Source organism: Podarcis bocagei, assembly GCF_964188305.1.
Source record: "Podarcis bocagei genome assembly, chromosome: 10".
Classification (NCBI taxonomy): Eukaryota; Metazoa; Chordata; class Lepidosauria; order Squamata; family Lacertidae; genus Podarcis; species Podarcis bocagei.
The window spans coordinates 10,286,748-10,308,143 of record NC_138135.1 but is presented as its reverse complement, the minus strand read 5'-3'; the positions used below and the strand labels follow the sequence as shown (position 1 = coordinate 10,308,143).

Below are 21,396 nucleotides of genomic sequence, written 5' to 3'. Positions count from 1 at the left end.
CAATAACAATAATTAGCACTTAACACAGAGTGCCTTCATCTTCAAAGCATCTCTGAGATGCTAATTAGCCAGCTCTTCATGGAGCCCAGAAAGGTGGCTTTTAACACCTGCAAGTTAGTCTTCTCATCCTCGCATGAAGGGAGGAGGGTCAACAGTGTCCCACTGAAACATTGGTGGCTATCCAATTGGTGGTATAAGATCTGCACACTAATAGCCTTTTGCTAAAAAGCCTCTTGTGGCTTTCAGGTTTGCCTGCCTTCTGCCATTCAATCCCTTCAAGTTCTCAGTTGTAATGTTGGAAGGCTGGGACTGAGTAGATCTAACAGATCTTCCACTCCAGCCTCCTGATCAAACTAAGGACATGTTTCTGGAAGAATCCTGTGCGATCCTGAGGCAGCTCTAGACACAGACGTTTGTCCACACTACTTGTTACAAGGAATGTGTGTTGTTATTATTATTTATTATTTCGGTCACAGACCAGTTCCAGCCCACATACAATGTCAAGGAGGTCATAAAACATGACAGTGATACATTTGAATTTACAATTAGGTATAACAGGGACAATACAGATACAGTAACAGTTAAAAATATATAAATTAAAACTTAGTCACTAAAATCTAACCTAAAATTAATGTGTGGTGGTGGTGTTGTTGTTTGAAAAGTGTGGTTAAAATAGCCATTTGAAGGTGGCGGAAGCAGGCAGGGATGAGCTTCTGATCTGGATGAAGCCCCTCTCCAACGGCCTTTGCAAACAGCACTCTGCATCATGATATTTAGGTGTCTACTGGAAGCGTTTTTGTTTAAGAAGGCTTTCCCTGAGGTATGAGCCAGTCATTCCAGAAATATCAGAACCACAGGACTGTAAGGTTGAAAAGGACCCCAAGGGTCACTGAGTCCAACCCCATCCAATGCAGGAATCACAGCTAACTAATATTTCACGGACGGCCATCTGACCTCTGTTTTAAAATCTCTGCCTGCCACCTCTGTTCCACTGCTGAACACCTCTTACCACAGCCAATGGCTGAGGATGCTGGGTTCTGTAAGGCAACAACATTTGGTGGGTAGCATGCTATCTAGCCATGCCTGGCTGCAGCACAGCTTGCTTTCAAGGCCACTGTCAGTGGAAAACTGCCAGAGAAACATCAGAGGACCTTTCCATGCTGGGTCAAGAAGAAATGGACCTCCATTTCCACCCTTGGGCCTCCTCTTCCACCCATAGATCTCCCTCTCAGCTTCTGTAGAGGAGACTTGTTGTTGTTTAGTCATTTAGTCACATCCGACTCTTCGTGACCCCCTGGACCAGAGCACGCAAGGCACTCCTGTTTTCCACTGCCTCCCGCAGTTTGGTCAAACTCATGCTGGTAGCTTCGAGAACACTGTCCCACCATCTCGTCCTCTGTCGTCCCCTTCTCCTTGTGCCCTCCATCTTTTCCAACATCAGGGGCTTTTCCAGGGAGTCTTCTCTTCTCATGAGGTGGCCAAAGTCTTGGAGCCTCAGCTTCAGGATCTGTCCTTCCAGTGAGCACTCAGGGCTGATTTCCTTCAGAAAGGAGAGGTTTGATCTTCTTGCAGTCCATGGGACTCTCAAGAGTCTCCTCCAGCACCAGAATTCAAAAGCATCAATTCTTCGGCGAATAAGTGACTTGCCTCCATCTGCCATTGTTGGGAATGAAGGCACAGTATCCTCCGAACCTAGCCCTCCCCCCCCTTGCCCTGTTAGTTAGCATGCAGGGTCCTCTGGGGAGTTGTGGCATTTCCCTTCAGGACCGAAAGCATCAATCTCCTTCCCCTGCCTGAATGGAATTAACTGCTGTCCTCCTCATTATCTCATCTCCGCTTCCAATCTGTTTCTAATCTGTGGCCTGACATTTCATCCGATGCCATCACAGGGGGAGTGAAGGCGATGCGGGGCGCGCGTGCTGGAATAAAGAAAGGAGTTGGGGGAACGGTTTTCTCTCCTAAGCTGGATATTTCTGATTGAATGTCACCAGGTGACGGAGTCGCCTGTCAAGGAAGACAGGGAGAGGCACCCACTTGATGGCTGAGAATGGAACGACTTGTCATTCCTCTGATACAGCTCTTTCATAAAGTTTGAAAAATAAACTCCCTCCCTACTTTGCTGGGCCCAGGGCTTAACCCAGGCAACGCGGTCCAGGTCCAGTCCCAAATCCAAGGATTCCGCAAGGAGTCAGTCCGACAGGGCCAAGGCAGGACACAAGGCAGGCAACGAGGCTAGATCAGGCACAGGGTTTCAGGCAGGTTCTAGCAAACAGAAATGCTGCCCCCACAACCTGGGGTGGGGTCCAACAGCCTTTTATCTTTGTTGGGGTAACAGCCGGTCCTGATACCCTGGCGACTCACCTCCCTGTCTTGCCCGAAGGCGAGCACTCCTCCTGCAAGTGCTCAGGTCTCTCCTTCTCTCAGAATTTAGTCTCTGCAGCTCGGGAGATGTCGGTGGGTTACTAGACCCAGGGGCCGCCTCCTGACCCAACTGGTAGTGGAGCAGCTGTAAGTGATGGCCCAGCTAAAGGCAACGAGGTAATTCCTGCATCTGGAGCCAGGGCAGGCTCAGGCCCCTGACTCAGCCCAGCTGGTGCTTGTTGCAGGGGAAGCTGTGCAGACTGGGACTCTTCAGGATCAGGCCCCAGACTGGGTTCAGATGCCGCCTGAGGCAAAGGATTTGGTGTGGACTGAGACTCCTCTGGTTCCAAGTCTGAGCCTGAGTCCCAGGCCATCACACCTACATCTGGTAAACTAATAAACATCAGGCAGAGGGCTAACACTGCATTTGCTTTAACTGTTTTTGTGATGAAGTCAACCTGGTCCCTGGAATTCAAGGGGTAAGAACAGCAAAGATTCCAGATTACCTGATAGTGAGCGAGGTTATTGAGCCTTTTCCAGTCATTCTCGATCTTTGTTGTGAGGTCCTCGTCTTGAAGGATCATCCTGGCTCCGCTCGCTTGCCTCCACTCTGCAGAGAGAGAGAATCACAGGTGACCTTCCTCACCAGGAGACATGGGGGGAACCACAAGAGAGAAGGAAGGAGGGTGACTGTGGTCAGACTTGCTGGCTCTCAGTCTGCAAATGTGAGTCTGCCCAAGGCTTCCTCTGATCCAGGGCTTGTGTTGCAAGAAAAAATATAGAGTGCCTCTGTGCTGGTGTGGGGAACCTCAGGCCTAGGGGATGAATGTGGCCCTCCTGAGCTTTCTATCTGGCCCTCAGGACTCTCCCCAAGCCATACTCCTGTTGGCCCTCCTTTCCACCCTCCTGCCTTGTGTTTTTGCCTGCCTGGATGGAGGATAGAGGGGCTGTGCATGAGTGCATGTTGAAACTAGCCTACTACACAAAGGCAAAATTTATCTTAATTGTTCCTCCCACTTTTGCTTCTGACCCTGCCCACCAGTGGCATGAAGAGTGTGAACTGGACGTTGGCTTCCCACCCCAGCTCTAATCATGTGCAAAATGCTTCTTCCCTCTCTGAGCGACTGCAACAAAATTCAACATATATCTGGGTTCAGGAGCTCGGAAAGCTCCAACGCCCAACTTCACAATTTTTAAAAGGAGCATGGGGACACCCGCCACAGCCTCTGTTTATGCTTCTCATACAGAAATGTGAAAACCGCTGCCAATTTGATTTGACCCTAGCAACTTCCTTACTGCATAATTAAAATGCATTTGCAAAACCAGCGCTCGGCTTTTGCTGGCTATTTTGCAATCCGTTGCAGAAGTTCAACTGCAAAAAGCGTCCATGCTGAACGAAAGTAAAGTGGGAAGTCGGACAACTTTGTCTGGGGCAGTTTCAAGTCTCTCAGTTTCTAAGTTCCACAATCTTCAATTCAGTTTTCCACATTTCTGCAGCAATCTGTGATTTGTGTGTCTGTATATACACAAAATTCATCAGCGGTTTAGTGTGACTTCCTTCAACCTTACATGCAGCTTTGGCTTATATACACATTTTTTACAGAGCTGTTTCCCCAGTATAATGCTATTTTCATTGATATATGCATGTTATACATGCTTTATTGCACTGTATGACTTTATTATATGTGATACCTGGCTGGAGAACTGCATCGCAAAATTTGGGAAAGCATGAATTTTGTAGGATGGCTGTCTTTCGGTTCACATATTGTTTTGGAAAGGGCAGGTTTGGCAGGTTCCCCTTTGTATACAAACTGAATTGAGTTCCTTCACCATCCCTAGTCCTAGGTGGGAAAAGTCAAAATGCTCTCAAACGATCTAGTTCTTTTGGTGCAGAAGCCCACAGACTTTTGACTAGCAGAACCATCAAAGGCTGGAGAGAGATATTGGGGTTTTCCTTCCACACCTTTTCTTGGGGCTGCTAAAGACCAGCATGCCCTGAGGGAAGCCAGAAGTGAAGGAGCCCAGCCCAGGGAGCTCAGCTCCCAGTTGACATGACAGCACTCTGTCCGTCTTCATTTAATCCAATGTATTTGTTTTAGTGTTTAAACTGTGAATCACCTTAGGTGCCTTGGCAGGAAGGCAGTATCTATATACCTCAAATCAATCAATTAATCAATATTTAGCATTATTGTTCATCACATTTATACCCCACATTTCCCAAAAGCACCTCAAGGAAGCATACACAGTTCTCCTCGTCCTCCTTTAATTCCCACAACCACCTTGTGAGGTAGGCTAGGCTGGGAGTGAGTGACTGGCCGAAAGTCACCGAGTGAGCTTCATGTGGGGATTTGAACCCTAGTCTCCATGCTTCTGGTCTGACACTTGAACCACTACACCACACTGACTCAATCAATCAATCAATCAATCAATCAATCAATCAATAACATAGACCAAGAAGGTGGCACCACCAAAGACTTCTGTTATCAAGAACTTGAATGCCCAACTATAAATCTTTCCTCTCTCCACTAACCAGCTCCTGGCTGGCCTCTCGCTCAACCTTGCCCAGCCCCTCACTCCTTTTCCAGACTCACTTCAGACACATTTCTGCTGATTTGTGCTTGAGATTTTTCTTTCTTCCTGGTGTTGATCTTGGCAGGCATTTGCATGACTTCAGCCATCTTTTGCGAGCTGCAACCCAACTGCAATTTTGAGTCCAATCAAAACATGCACACTCAAACGCCCTAGGACTGCAAGACCAGGGGGAAGTACATGCCGGCCTTTGCCAGATGACCAGGGCATTGGGAGGCTGCACCTCCTGCCTCCCAGGAAGGTTGCCATGGCAAAATGGTTAGTACAGTAAGTCCTGCACCAGCAGTTGGCTAACTTCCAGGTGGCTGGAGAAGAGACTTACCACTGTTGCCCTCGCCAACATTTCTTTTTCGCTGCTGTCAGCCTCCTCAGGAGTAAGGATATGGGAGTCAGCCGTATCTCATCTAGCCTGTATGCCAGCAGTATGTCATCTACCCCTCCCCTCTGAACTGTATTTAGGTCAAGCTCCTTGGGGCACAGCAAGACAAGTACCAGAAATGCTATTGCTGGTTAACTCTTGTTTTGCTACGTATTTATGTACTTAAGCCTAGATTCTTTATTTTTTTTAATTACGTGTTGGCCCAATTTTTGTCATTTTTTATTTTACCGTCATGTTTTGTCTTTTGTATATGTGCATTTCCACTGCTCTGTATGTTGATGTTTGAATGTTTGCCACTTTGGAAATGTGAAAAGGGGGCAAGTGGCATATAAGTAAATCAATCAATCAATCAATTAATTCAGGGGGACGATCCACCTGGCCTCATCGATCCCCCAGAGAAGGAGCAGCTGACCCAATGCCTGCTTTCCTCTACTCCATGGGTAGGCAAACTAAGGCCTGGGGGCCGGATCCAGCCCAATCACATCCTAAATCTGGCCTGCTGGCAGTCTGGGAATCAGCGTGCTTTTACATGAGCAGAATGTGTCATTTTATTTAAAATGCATCTCTGGGTTATTTGTGGGGGATAGGAATTCATTCTTTTTTTTTCTTTTCAAAATATAGTCCGGCCCCCCACAAGGTCTGAGGGACAGTGGACCGGCCCACTGCTGAAAAAGTTTGTTGACCCCTGCTCTACTCTATGAATTCCTTTTTTCTTTATATTTTGTGCCTATTAGATTGTGAACACACACACACACACACACACACACACACGCGCGCGCACACACACACACACACACACACACACACACACACACACTATGGATTGTATCTAATGTTGCTGTTCTTCATTCTCCCCATTCCATTTCCCCTCATCAAAACCTACTCCAGAGGTTTGGGGGACCGAATCAGAGGGAGCCTGAGAATTTTCCCCACTCTGTCATTAGTATGTGAGATAATTCAGTCATGTACATCTGTCGCCATGTTTAAGAAGTGTCACTTGGTAAAAGTCTTATTAAAAAAAACCATTATCAGTGAGGCCAGTGTAATGCATACAATAGTCTGTCTGACCACACAACTGGTAAGAACCAGTTAAAGGGAAGACTAACTCTGATGGTTAGAGTAAAAAACAACTCCAGGTACAAGGAGAGCTCTGCAATGTGCAGTAAAAAAAGGGGTGGTTAGTGTTATGTACTGAAGTTCTCACCCTGAGCCAGCAGGGGGATACTGTAGATAGTTTTCACTCAGGTCCACATATGCAAATAAGAGATTGAAAGTGACGTTCAGTGATTGGATAGTTACAGAAAATGGTTACTGTTGCATTCTAGTGGAGCTCTATATAAGCAGGCTGGCTGAACCCTTCAGTTCAGTTCTGTTCTGGCCTGTGAATAAACAAGAGCTGTTTGAAGAATCGCTGTGTCGTCTGATATGTTCACCCACAAATTAACAGTTAGTAAGTGTTTTCCAGGACTGTGGATGGCTGAAGAGATGGTGAAGCAATGAGGTGGCAGAAAGTAGGGCGTTGGCCAGAGGATGAAACAGCCAAGTTGATGTATTTTCCCCACATAGAGTGTGTCCTCATGAAAGGCTCTTGAATACTCTTTGGACTCTGTCCTGTAATGCATTTTTGAATAAAGTCTGACCAATTGGGAACTTGCTGCGAGCCTCTGTTCTGAACCCCTCAAAAAAATCCCTACACAATGGCAGCATGGTGAAAACTGAGCCCCACACGATGCAGGCCAGAGAAGCTGAGAGCTAACCCTTGAGGAAGTTTCCCACATGCTACTATATATTCCAATGGTTGTGTGAATTGACTGGTAGTCCTGCTGGACACCTGGCTCAGTCGACCCAAACAAGAGACTCACGTACCTAGATCCATGTCGGCGGCTTTTGGCCGGTGGGAGCACGGCACGTTCTTGAAGATGGCGTCAAGGATCTTCTCCTTCACTTGCGTGATGGTGTCGCAGTTCAGGATCTTCACGGGGATCTCGGGGCTGTTCACATTGTCAGGGTTCACACAGCTTAGGACCTGTAGAGGGTTGTGGGTTGGAAACAAGCAGACGAGTTAGCTTAGCCAGGGGGCCTGATCCAGAAACAGCATATGGGCAAGGTGGCTTTCTCTGCTAAAGAACATCCTTCTCCAAAGTTCCCTATTTTCCAGGGACAGCCCCGGATTTACAAAAGCCATACCAGTTTCTGATTTGATTCCAGAATGTCCTGTTTTTCCTTAAAGGTAAAGGGACCCCTGACCATTAGGTTCAATCACGGACGACTCTGGGGTTGCAGCATTCATCTTGGCCAAGGGAGCCGGCGTACAGCTTCCGGGTCCTGTGGTTAGCATGACTAAGCCACTTCTGGCGAACCAGAGCAGCGCACGGAAATGCCGTTTACCTTCCCACCGGAGTGGTACCTATTTATCTACTTGCACTTTGACGTGCCTTTGAACTGCTAGGTTGGCAGGAGCAGGGACCGAGCAATGGGAGCTCACCCTGTTGTGGGGATTCGAACCGCCTGCCTTCTGATCAGCAAGTCCTAGGCTCAGTGGTTTAGACCACAGCGCCACCCGCGTCCCATTTCGCTTTTCCTTAGGACATCCCTATTTTCATCAGAGAAACATTAGGGGGGTATGTATTTAAATGTTTTAGTGATCATATTGCAGTTGTTGTACAAGGGATTGTTAATTTGACTGGAGTGTAATTGAAATTCGTAAGATTTTAGAAAGCAGAAATAAAGTAAATTATCAAACCATCAATACTAGCATGGAGGGGGCACCTAAATTACATGATTTGGCATCTGAATGATTGGTATTAGTAATTGTATTATAATTTGGCACTGTTATAATGAGGCTATTATTGGATTATTGTAATTGGAAGCTAATAAAAATTATTATAAAAAAATGATGTTCTAGTGAAAGTGCTTAAATCCAGGCAAAGAATGGATATGTCAGCTGTGTCGGGCAAATGTCCTCTGGTTCTGGAAAGCTCCCCCAAGCCCTTTTACTGTGTGCTGCACAGACTTCCCTTCCTCCAGGAGTCTCGGTGACCTTGAACAAGCTGAAGTCTGCTTGAGGAACACCCTCATAATGTTTTATTATGTTTTTATATATGTTGGGAACCACCCAGAGTGTCTGGGGCAACCCAGTCAGACGGGTAGGGTATATTATTATTATTATTATTATTATTATTATTATTATTATTATTATTATTTAGGACATCCGTCTTTTCATCGGAGAAATGTTGGAGGGTATGCAACTTGGAGTAGCATCTTCTCCATAGATTGTGGAAAGAATAGGCTATAATGCTCATAAAGGGTTTGTTAACTTGAAGGCCTCCTCTGGTGGTGGTTGCTAAGCAACATGGAGTCTGAGGCATTCCAGCCCATTGTAGTAGCCGCTCTAGGCCACACACACACAAAGGCCTCATGCCACTGCCTGCCCCACAGAGATCAAGACGCTCCGTCCTCCTCTCGTGATCACCACTAACTTATTCTGCTTTCAAGCTGTGCCAGCTCAGCGCTAGAAAGGTTTCAGCCGTCTGTTTGTAAGTTAGTAAGTGGAGGGTTGAAATTGATATAGGAGATAACATACTCTCATCAGCTTGAAAGGAATTGCAATATTATTTTATCAGGTGTGTGTCAGCCAGACTGGTGACTGGGAGCGGCCACCGAGACCGCATAACACTGGTCTTGAAAGACCTACATTGGCTTCCAGTACGTTTCTGAGCACAATTGCAAGTGTTGGTGCTGATCTTTAAAGCCCTAAATGGCCTCGGTCCAGTATACCTGAAGGAGCATCTCCACCCCCATCGTTCTGCCTGGACACTGAGGTCCAGCACCAAGGGCCTTCTGGCGGTTCCCTACCTGCGAGAAGTGAGGTTATAGGGAACCAGGCAGAGGGCCTTCTCAGTAGTGGCACCCGCCCTGTGGAACGCCCTCCCATCAGATGTCAAAGAGAAAAACAACTATTTTTTGGGAAGCCACCCACAGTGGCTGGGGAAGCCCAGCCAGAAGGGTGGGGTATAAATAATAAATTATTATTATTATTATTATTATTATTATTATTATTATTATTATTATTATCCTGTTTGTCCTTCAGAGGTGCTGAGAAACACCAATGGGTGCTCAGGCAGCAGCCCAGCCTAATCCAGTCCAGGACGAGACCCGCTCACCGTTGCTAGATTGGCAATCCAGAATCCTCATCCCAGAAACTAAACATTTTAGGTTCTCATGAGGGAAAGGAGAAGGGCTTTGACCACAGGTCCTTCCTAGGGATTGACAAATCTTTCCGTTTCTTCATTTCTCATTAACCTATCAAGTTTGGTTCTCTACATTTCTGAATCAGTTTGTGGTTGTTGTCATTATTATTTTTTAAATGCGCACATAAAAACTCGCCAGCACTTTAGTGCAAATTTCTCTTAATGTACACATTTTTGTATCGAATGTTGCCCGATAGATGCATTTTTTTTTCAGTAACGTGCATTTTGGGCACTTTGCTCCACTGTGCATGTTTCTGTACATTTTTGTCTCTTTCCTGAAGGCCAATATTTCAAAAATAAATAAATTGCCAACCTGTGTCCAAGCCCCAGGGAGATCTTCTAAATTTCTTCAGATTATGGAAGGCCTTGATCCTGATACTCTCACTCCCAACCTAATTTCTTAGCAGAGCTTTCCAAAGTCACCTCTTTCTCCCAGACATCTGGCAGGTTACAGGTTTCCTTTACAAGGAAGGTCTCTGGCTTCACACCAAAACCTGCCCCCACCCTAGACAAACCCACTCCCCCCCCCGTCAAAAGCTAAACGCAAAGCAGATGAAGGGATTCCTTGGAAACTTTTCCATGCACTGAGCAGAATGGAAAGTTGGCTGCTACTTCAGAGGCATTTATTAGAAACTTGGAGTTTCATTTTTCAAAAAAAAAAAAAAAAGAAGAAGGATCTCAGAAGTGAAAAATGACTCTGAAAAATGAAATGCACACCTCTTTCAATTTAACACATTTCAGAAGTAGATGTGAAATGGAGGTCTAAACACCTTGTGGTTTCCCTCTCTCCCCCTTCCCTTCCCTTCCCCTTCCTTTTAAGTGCAAATGTTTAGCAGTTAGCATTAAGTTTCAAATTAATAATAATTTGAGACTAAGCTCCCTTGGTGATATTGCCTTGGCACAAGTTCACATGTTGTATTAATCGCATGCCGGTGAAATGATTAAAAAAATTAAAAATCACTCCCAAAGGATTTCCACCCTCCCTGTTTGGTAAGGCAAATGTTCGGTAAAATCAGTTATCATGGATAATTGATTCCTTATCACTTTAGGCAACTGCCCAACAATGAGGCAGTGCCCAAGAAGATAAAGCTACCATTGGATAAGAAGAGAAAAAAGAGATGGGAAACTTGCCTCTTTATTTCCACTTTGTCTCCCTGCAGAGTGGAGAAAGGCCACCGTTTAATGGCAGAAAAGCGACGGATTCATCCTTTGCATTGCTAGTTAAAAGGATCTCAGGTAAGAGATCTTAGGGTTGTGCATTGCTGCTGCTGCTGCTATTATTATTAATTAATTAAATTGTTAAATTTCTAAGCTTTCTTTCATTTGAGGGTTACAGGTTTACAATATAAAAGCACAAATACAAAGCATAGTAACAAACAAAAGCAACACTCCCCCCAACATGACACCGAGAGTCAGAAAGCATTGAAGTGCTTTGGTTGGGAGCCAATAGTGCTAGCTGACTCCCACCATTGAGCCAGTCATCCAGAGCTTGCAAACTCACTTCTCACCCAGGACCCGCATATTTGCTTCCAAAGGCCTTGCACTGAACTGAATCAGTGTGCCAGTGCCAGGAAGCCAGCCCACCATGAGCCCGTGGGCAGATGACAGAATGCCAGGCTGCCCTTTTACAGCTCTACATGCCTCAGAAGGGAAAATGAGCATCTTCACCCCCACCGTTGTGCCCAGACACTGAGGTCCAGCGACGAGGGCCTTCTGGCAGTTCCCTCCCTGCGAGAAGCCAAGTTACAGGGAACTAGGCAGAGGGCCTTCTCGGTGGTGGCACCTGCCCTGTGGAAAGCCCTCCCTCCAGATGTCAAAGAGAAGAACAACTCCCAGACTTTTAGAAGACATCTGAAGGCAGCCCTGTTTAGGGAAGCTTTTAATGTTTAATAGACTATTGTATTTTAATATTCTGTTGGTGGAAGCTCCCCAGAGTGGCTGGGGAAACCCAGCCAGATGGGTGGGGTATAAATAAATAATAATAATAATAATAATAATAATAATAATTATTATTATTATTATTATTATTATTATTATTATTATTATTATTACTACTACTACTACTACTACTATGAGGTGGAGTGAGGCTCAGGGAGCATAAAGAGTTCCTGCAGGGGTAACTCATCGGCTCCATGGGCTCTGTCCAGGGTCCTGAAAGACCTTTTACAGAATACTCATGTTTCCAGGGATCACACTGTGTTTCCTTACTGTCCTCGCCTTCCACCACAGACTGGCTGCCAAAATCACACCAATGCAGTTTGAAAGCATGCCAGTGCAAGTAGATAAATAGGTACCACTGAGGCGGGAAGGTAAACGGCATTTCGGTGCGCTCTGGCTTCCGTCACGATGTCCCGTTGCACCAGAAGCAGCTTGGTCATGCTGGCCACATGACCCAGAAAGCTGTCTGTGGACTAACACCAGCTCCCTCAGCCTGAAAGCAGAGATGAGGGCCATGCCTCATAGTCACCAGTTTTATCAACCTTCCTGTGGATTTAGGACAGATATCTCCATGTCTCCTCCTAGATACCCTTGATTTTCCACACAGCTGATTTGCATGTGGGGTTCTTTTTCCCCCCAGATGCCCAAGCTATGCAGGGAAGCAGAGAACTGACCATGCATGCAGGGTTTCTGCATCCAGCTGCCAGTTTCTTTTTCCCAATGGAGAGAAAATTCCTACTTGCAAGTTTCCCAGTGGCTGGCCACTGTGAGAAGAGGATATGGGACTATCTGGGTCTTTCATCATCAAACCTTTTATTGGCATCACATCCAAACATCCAAAACAAATCAATTCAGAATTACCACTTCCCCAGTGGCACAAAACATTTGCTAAAAGGAAGGAGGCAGAGCAGTCTATCGTCACATCTCTAGGTCTCCAGGGAGATCAGACGTCTGCAGTGTATTTTGACGACAAAAAAACCAAATAGAGATATTTAGCTACTAACTTGGTGAGCTCCTGATCATTCCCCAGTAATAGAAAATGTATGACCTCCAACTCTGGTTTCCATTTGGGGATACAGAGTTGATCTAGAAATTGCTGACGGAGATCAGCATATAGTTTACAATTATGAACCATGTGTGTAAGGGTTTCCACCAGGTGGTCTTCACATGGGCAAGTTCTTTCTCCTTCCACCCTGCCTGAGAACCTTCCCCAAAGGAGGTTTGATGGATTTGAATTAAACCTGGCCAACCTGGCCAGTGAAAATGCCCTTCTTTCTTGAGGGTTAAGCTGAAATTCAAGGTAATTGTGGTTATCTGGGTGTTTGGCTTGATCCTGCAGCCAGGTATTGCTATCTATCTATCTATCTATCTATCTATCTATCTATCTATCTATCATCTATCTATCTATCATCTATCAGAAGCAGGAAGTGGCTGAAGGTTTATGCCTTTCCCCTGCCCTCCCCTTTCAGAGGAGAGCAACAGCAGGATGTCTACATCTGTTCAGAAGCAGGAAGAAGTGCCTGGGCTCAGCCGAAATCAATCCCCGAAGAAAGGGCATATGGGACACCCCTTTTAAGCCTCATTAGTGACTCTGTTGCCAACATTAAAAACTCCCCACTGGGCTTTAACCAAAGAGATGCTCCGAGCGTTTTTCATCCAGGGGCAGCGAGGGAGCATGTTTGTAGATATGTGATGTCAACAGATATTAACGGATTCGACTGTAAGGATGAGAGATGCAGGGCTGTGCAGGGGACAGAAGGCGGGGCTGGGGCTGGAGGGGGCCACCCAGCATGTTCTGAGACGGTGACAAACTCGAGACACATCAGACAGCTTTCCCCCGTCCACTTCTACCCCCGAAGGGCCTATTATAAAACGTTTGCCGTGACAGCTTCGAATCAGGTTTTGTGATCTTTGCTCTTTGTGCATTACTTGCCTCAACAAATGCGAAAACGAGATGTGTGTGTGTGTGTGTGTGTGTGTGTGTGTGTGTGTGTGTGTAAGTAAAATAGAATTGTCTTCTACCCCCGGGGAGGAAGGGACTGCATCATGGCTGAAAGAACTACAAGGAGCATTGCCTGATTGACACATGTAGCAGAAAGCCTTAAATGTACGCTGGGATCAGGGTACATTTAAAGCGACAACCTCCTTGATAGACCTGCCTCAGTTTTAAAGATCCTGTGACCCTGCTTGCTCCTGCTGCAGCCACCTATTCAGCTGGTGGGTGTCAGAATATTTCATTCTCCCGTTGCTGGATGTGTGATTGTTACATCACATGTCTGTGTTGACATTCCATGCTTGGAATGTGTGAGAACGGAAGTCGGTTCTATCTCTTCTGCTGTATTGTACTTTTGTACAGTGGTTCCTCGGGTTAAGTACTTAATTCGTTCTGGAGGTCTGTTCTTAACCTGAAACTGTTCTTAACCTGAAGCACCACTTTAGCTAATGGGGCTCCCTGCTGCTGCCGTGCCACCGCCGCACGATTTCTGTTCTCATCCTGAAGCAAAGTTCTTAACCCAAGGTACTATTTCTGGGTTAGCGGAGTCTGTAACCTGAAGCGTATGTAACTTGAGGTACCACTGTACTTTCTCTCTTTCTCTTGGAGAAGATGTGAGAGCACCCCATGATTGCTTTGTCCTGTATATATTGCTTAATAAATTACTACTACTACTAATGATAATTTATTATTTATACCCCGCCCATTTGGCTGGGTTTCGCCAGCCACTCTGGGCCACTCCCAACTGAATATTAAAAACAATACAGTGTCAGACATTAAAAACTTCCCTAAACAGGGCTGCCTTCAGTTGTCTTTTAAAAGTAAAATAGTTGTTAATTGCCTTGACATCTGCTGGGAGGGCATTCCACAGGGCAGGTGCCACCACTGAGAAGGCCCTCTGCCTGGTTCCCTGTAACTTGGCTTCTCGCAGTGAGGGAACCACCAAAAGGCCCTTGGCACTGGACCTCAGTGTCCGGGTAGAATGATGTGGGTGGAGACGCTCCTTCAGGTATACTGGGCCTGAGGCCGTTTAGGGCTTTAAAGGTCAGCACCAACACTTTGAATTGTGCTCGGAAACATACTGGGAGCCAATGTAGGTCTTTCAGGACTGGTGTTATGTGGTCTCGGTGGCCACTCCCAGCCACCAGTCTAGCTGCCACATTCTGGATTAGTTGTAGTTTCCGGGTCACCTTCAAAGGTAGCCCCATGTAGAGCACATTGCAGTAGTCCAAGCGGGAGATAACTAGAGCACGCACCACTCTGGTATGACAGTCTGTGGGCAGGTAATGTCTCAGTCAGCGTACCAGACGGAGCTGGTAAACAGCTGCCCTGGACACAGAATTGAGCTGTGCCTCCATGGACAGCTTTGAGTCCAAAATGACTCCCAGGCTGTGCACCTGGTCCTTCAGGGGCACAGTCACCCCCTCAGGATCAGGGAGTCCTCCACACCAGCCTGCCCCCTGTCCTCCAAGAACAGTACTTCTGTCTTGTCAGGATTCAACCTCAATCCGTTAGCTGCCATCCATCCTCCAACCGCCTCCAGACACTCACACAGGACCTTCACCACCTTCGCTGGTTCTGATTTGAAAGAGAGGTAGAGCTGGGTGTCATCCGCATATTGATGAACACCCAGCCCAAACCCCCTGATGATATCTCCCAGGGGCTGCATGTAGATGTTCTTAAGTTCTAAAGCAGGTAAGCTAATTCCTGCACACACACACACACACACACACACACACCACCCAAACTAGGTTTCACACTCCCTGGGAATAGATGCAAAAAGTGCCTCCCCTACTTTCACACCCACTCAAATTGCTGGAGAATTAAGTGTTGGGTGAAAACTTCACCTCGGCACTAGAAAAACATCATCAAGCAATGGAAAGTCCTTTTCTAAGGCATATGTTCCTTATATCTTCTGGCAAACAATAAAAAACCCTCTTATTATCGCTATTGTTGTTCAAAGATCAGAGACTGTAGGAGTCATGGCTAGAGAAAGGGGCAGGGGGGAGACTGGAGGCGGGTGACACGGAGATAGAAGCCTGTCATTCACTTCCCTTTCCTTTTTAATCTCCAGGGAGGAGTGGATCTCTGCAAATCTGCTAAGATTCCTATCAGGGTAGATTTGCCTGCCCTTGAGATATAAAAGAGAAAGCTGATTAGCATCAAAAAGCTGCAAGCAAGGACAGGACAGTTTTTGGGGAGGGAAGAATTCAATCATTGACCTGGAGCGCTGGCTCCTTTGTATTCACCAGCCTGGAAGGAGAAGAGCAGAGATTCCTTTGGGCAAAAGAGATTCCATAGGAAATCACATGGAGGCATCAACATGCCAGAGGAACCTTGATGTCTGCAGAAGTACAAAAATCCTTTTTGGGGGGCCGGGGAACTGTGTGTGACCATTGCCTGTTGTTTGCGAGCAGGGAATGAAATGGAGTAGACTGGGAAAGGGTAAGACTGGTTAACAGCACCCTGAGCAGGAGTAATCTGTGCTGCAACATTTTGTTGCAAGTCCCTGTTGCCTCCTTGAACCCAGAGTAGTCAGCAGCCCTTGCTATTTTTAGCATATAAGGAATTTCAACCTCTTTCTTCCTTGCCATCGGTTTGGTGCTGTTCTCTGCTGTTGAGATTCGGACTAAACAGCAGGGAGAACTTTCAGATGGTAAAAGATATCCCTTCCAATTCTGGGGGTCCCTTCCAATTCTCCTTGTCCCAACCCACCCCCAATTTCCTCTTTCGGGTACATCAATGGCCCCATCACTCACCAGGGTCTTGTAGTCGATCTGCTGCCGGATCAACTTGTCCTCACTAAGGGAGTAGCGGGCTTCCCCAGTGATGGCATCGATTGGGCCCTTCTCCATCTGTTGCTTGATGGCACAGAACAGGGAGAAGAGAGGCTCGCCGGCACATTCCTGCAGTGAGGCGAAGGAAGAAAGGAAGGAAGGGACAATCAATTGGGGCAATGAGGAGACTGCATCCTGCATCAGTGCTCTGTTCCACCCACTTCATGGCTCTAAAGAGCTGAGAGCCAGTCCCTGCAGGGAAGGAAAAGTTGGCAAAGAAATGGCGAGACAGAAGTCCTAGGAGATGGCTCCATTGCAGCCGCCATCTTTTCAGAGCACGCTCCAGCTGCACATACACGCCAACATTTCTCTGATGAAAATAGGAACATCCTATTCCATAACAACAACAACAACAACAACAACAACAACAACAACAACAACAACCTTATTATTTATAGCCCATACATCTGACTGGGTTGTCCCAGCCACTCTGGGCAGCTTCCAACATATATAACAACATAATTAAACATTATAAACCTTGCGTGGCAAGTTACCTCCCCCAATGAAATGAAAACACGGACACAATGATATAAGGTTAATGGGCGTAAATGGCCACAACTTTATTGATTACGAAAATTGAAGGTATTGGCCTTAGGCATTGGCTCCTATCGACTACCCGGCATGGTGACCGGGAAGGGTTGAACACAAACCGCGGGAGTCCTGTTGAAGTACGCCAACTAGGATCCCACGGGTGTCACCGCTCGGGGGCGTGCCGGGGGCCCTACCTCGCAAGGCTTCGGACAAGGCCACGCCCCCCGGAGTCCTCTACCGGACTACCCCTTCACATTGGGGGAAGGTGATGGCGCTTCCTTCCCCCCCTCCATTTGTCTATCCATTGCCCCATGCCAATGCCTAACCGCCAATGCCGAGAAAGTTGTGACGATTGCTACGAGGTAGGCGAAAAAACCAAAAGGCAAGAAATTGCGCCAACTTGGAAAAATTCCTACCAGGCCCCTTGCGGCGACCAACCGGAGTCCATAGCAAGGCCAAGTCTAGCTAATCTAAGGGTGGGAGGGATGGGAAAACCGCTCTACAGCTGGCGAGGGGGAAAAGAGGGCGGTCCCCGGGCGTGCCTGGCCCTAAATAGCCCGGGCCACGCCTCCCCCGCCCACCGATTGGCGGGCTGGGTGGCAGACACGCCCGGGGATTCCCCCAAGTCTCGCGGGGGCAAGGGAAGCCCCCGCGGATGTGGGAGGATCCTGCCCGCAACACCCTCTCTGCTGCAGGGGCGGAAAGGGCTTTCCTGATACAGGGCTGCCTTCCGAAGACATCCGATACAGGGATGTCTTCTAAAGGTTGTATAGTTACTCATCTCCTTCGCTTGGGGGTCCAAACCCTCCAACATTTCTCTGATGAAAATAGGGACTTCCTTAGGAAAAGTGGGACATTCCAGGATCAAATCAGAAACCGGGACAGCTTCTGTAAATCTAGAACTGTCCCTGGAAAATACGGACACCTGGAGGGTCTGCCTGTATGCTCCAGCCACTTCCTGGAAGTTGTCAAATCACAGCTCCAAGCCATGGATGTACAGGTGGGCTCTAGAACTGCCAACTCAAGATCTAGTATGCAAAAATAAATGTGTATTGATTTGGTACAGTATTAGCCATCTCAATGCACTTCTTGCTTCCTCAAATATTTTCCTGCCCAATATTTATTTGGACAGCACCATGCACAGCGGTTCACAAAGCGCAAGTGAAGAAGGTTCCCTGTCTCTAGGTGCTTACAATATTTAATTCAATGTAGGGCACAGATGAAGGAAGGGGTGGAGCAGGTGTAAACCCAGGGAAGAATTTGCTAGGAATTGGCTGGAGGAATCCTAAACACATTGACTCATAAGTGTGCTGAGAATTGCAGCCAACCAGTCCCTGCCCTGCCCCATAGTTCCACCTGCGTTCCTTCTAGCTCAGCTCCTCTTTTCCGCCTTCCCATGACTCTCCTCTGCGTTTTCTGCCTCTCCTCCCTGAGCAGCTCCTCCGAAATCCACGAGAACGGTTTCAATTTTTGTCCTCTGCAAATCCCCAGAAGCCGTTCCCTCCTCTGTAGCCCAGAGTAGGGTCTTTCCTGTACTCTAACACCTGCCTGCCACTTAATTAGCTTATCTCCTGGCAGCATATTGCTTCCGAGGCGGATGCCTATTGCCCTTATCTGCCCGCGTTTTTTCGGGCTAAAGGCAGGAAGACAAGGAGCCGAGTGGGGAAAATAAAATAGCCTATTATGAAAGCAAAGCTTTCAATGACTCACCTCCCTTTCTCTCCCCCACTTTCAGCTGGAAATGGGAATCTGATAGCTGGAGCCACCAAATCGACCTTCCAGGGCCCTTCAAAACTTTTTCCTGCTGTAAAAGGTGGCGGATCATAGGAGGCAGGAGGAACATCTACTTAAGTCTCCTTAAGCCATTCAGCTTCAGAGGCGGCAGAAACGACTGGCGGTAATTGGTTGTGTAAAGTGGTGACTGTTGCTTTCGATTGGTGGCACGTTGCCACTTTTGGTCACAGAAGACAAGGAGCCACACAAAGCCATGTGTACAGCTCTAGGGGACTAGCTGTCAACAATGCTGGAACTGAGAGGTCCAAGCGGCACTTCCTCAGGAGCAAGCAGCACAGGGAAGTACTTGCCCCCAAGTAGAACATGCATTGGATCAGAGTCTCCAGATCTGCTAACCTGAGTGCTGTTTCAAACCTTTGGCTCCTTGCTGAGAGGAGGGACATCTGCTTTGCATGACGGAGAAAATAATAATTTCATAAAACCGTCTCGTTTTGATGATTCCATTTCCTTTTCAGGCTATAGCTAAATTGGAAAGGCCTGTGCCTACTTTTTTTCAGTACCGGACTAGTTGCTTTCAGGCATTGTATTGTAGCAAATGTTCATTCCGGAACACTGAAAAGAATAAACTCTTAAAATCCATGGTGGCCGCTATATGCATCAAAAGAGAAAAGGCGAGGCATGGCAATTGTGATTTAGCTTGAACTGTTTTGCAGACAGACGAAAGAGGATATTGGGAGACATTTAATGAATAGGAAAATTAGTCAAAGTCTAAATAAAGAAAGAAACTGAAAAATGATTATATGTTAATATATCAATTCACATGCTAGCAAGGTTATGCTTAAAATTCTACAAGGCAGGCTTAAGCAGTATGTGGACCAAGAACTCTCAGAAGTCCAAGCTGGATTTTGAAGGGGCAGAGGAACCAGAGACCAAATTGCAAACATGTGCTGGATTATGGAGAAAGCTAGAGAGTTCCAGAAAAACATCTACTTCTGCTTCATTGACTATGCAAAAGCCTTTGACTGTGTCGACCACAGCAAACTATGGCAAGTTCTTAAAGAAATGGGAGTGCCTGATCACCTCATCTGTCTCCTGAGAAATCTCTATGTGGGACAAGAAGCTACAGTTAGAACTGGATATGGAACAACTGATTGGTTCAAAATTGGGAAAGGAGTATGACAAGGCTGCATATTGTCTCCCTGCTTATTTAAGTTGTATGCAGAATTCATCATGCAAAAGTCTGGACTGGATGAATCCCAAACTGGAATTAAGATTGCTGGAAGAAATATCAACAACCTCAGATATGCTGATGACAAAACCTTGATGGCAGAAAGTGAGGAGGAATTAAAGAACCTTTTATTATTATTATTATTAAGGATTTTCTTGTTTTACAGAAGTAAGTGTAATGCCTCATATTTTTTCCATGTAACATTTTTACAAATCCGTTAATGAAGGTGAAAGAGGAGAGCGCAAAATATGGTCTGAAGCTCAACATCAAAAAAACTAAGATCATGGCCACTGGTCCCATCACTTCCTGGCAAATAGAAAGGGAGGAAATGGAGGCAGTGAGAGATTTTACTTTCTTGGGTTCTTTGATCACTGCAGATGGTGACAGCAGTCACGAAATTAAAAGACACCTGTTTCTTGGGAGAAAAGCAATGACAAACCTAGACAGCATCTTAAAAAGCAGAGACATCACCTTCCCGACAAAGGTCCATATTGTTAAAGCTATGGCTTTCCCAGTAGTGATGTATGGAAGTGAGAGCTGGACCATAAAGAAGGCTGATTGCCGAAGAATGGATGCTTTTGAATTATGGTGCTGGAGGAGACTCTTGAGAGTCCCATGGACTGCAAGAAGATCAAATCGATCCATTCTGAAGGAAATCAGCCCTGAGAGCTCACTGGAAGGACAGATCCTGAAGCTGAGGCTCCAAGACTTTGGCCACCTCATGAGAAGAGAAGACTCCCTGTAAAAGCCCCTGATGTTGGGAAAGATGGAGGGCACAGGGAGAAGGGGACGACAGAGGACGAGATGGTTGGACAGTGTTCTTGAAGCTACCAGCATGAGTTTGACCAAACTGCGGGAGGCAGTGGAAGACAGGAGTGCCAATTCTACAGTTCTACGATTTTATGATCTCCTTGGCTTGGGGGTCACATAACTCCATACCCTGTAACATTTCTCCGATGAAAATAGGGATGTCATAAGGAAAAGCAGGGCATTCCCAGGATTAAATCAGAAACTGGGATGGCTTCTGTAAATCCAGGACTGTCCCTGGAAAATAGGGGCACTTGGACAGTCTGCCATAAGGAAAGAGACAAGCAATCAACTCCAAACTTCCATTGCTTGTTTTGGGGGGCATTAGAGTATGCAGTTGTAATTGATGGGTTTGAGTCCAGGGCACACTGGTCTCTTTTGTGTGGCTACTTTCGTTCCGGTGTGTTACTGTAATGGGAAGCTGAAAGATGACAAAGGTGGCCTCTCCTCATCTTCACTCGAAGCTTTCTGAATTAATATATAAATAAATTGTAGCCTAATACAGGGGCAAATCAAAGACCCAGGAAAGAATCTGCAGTGTTTAAATGACAAGGGCATAATATTATGACTCATGAATATGTCAGCCTATTTATATTGTTGCACCTAATTATATGGAGAGAGAAAACAAGTGATAGGCATTATTAGTGTTTTAAACAGAGATGCGGTGAGTATATTTTGATACGCTGCTCATAATAAAGAACGAACAGTATTTTAACTGTAAATTATCCCACGCTTCAAAATCTCAAGAA

General features: G+C 46.4%; 1 protein-coding gene and 1 long non-coding RNA gene across 5 annotated transcripts in view; one reads left to right on the top strand and one right to left on the bottom strand.

The window, feature by feature from the left end:
• The window catches only part of PLXNA4 (plexin A4), a 623,585-nt gene that overhangs the window by 34,700 nt on the left and 567,489 nt on the right, over nucleotides 1-21,396 (bottom strand). For all 4 annotated transcript variants that reach the window (XM_081209755.1, XM_081209758.1, XM_081209756.1 and 1 more), the window contains 3 exons: nucleotides 16,270-16,416; nucleotides 7,196-7,355; nucleotides 2,868-2,971 (listed from right to left, as the gene is read on the bottom strand). In XM_081209755.1, coding sequence (XP_081065881.1) covers nucleotides 2,868-2,971; nucleotides 7,196-7,355; nucleotides 16,270-16,416 — 411 coding nt within the window. The remainder of the gene's footprint in view (nucleotides 1-2,867; nucleotides 2,972-7,195; nucleotides 7,356-16,269; nucleotides 16,417-21,396) is intronic.
• On the top strand, nucleotides 8,583-19,524 carry LOC308595916. The gene is made up of 3 exons (XR_014012213.1): nucleotides 8,583-8,865; nucleotides 10,629-10,815; nucleotides 18,614-19,524. It is a non-coding gene; the product is annotated as an uncharacterized lncRNA (long non-coding RNA).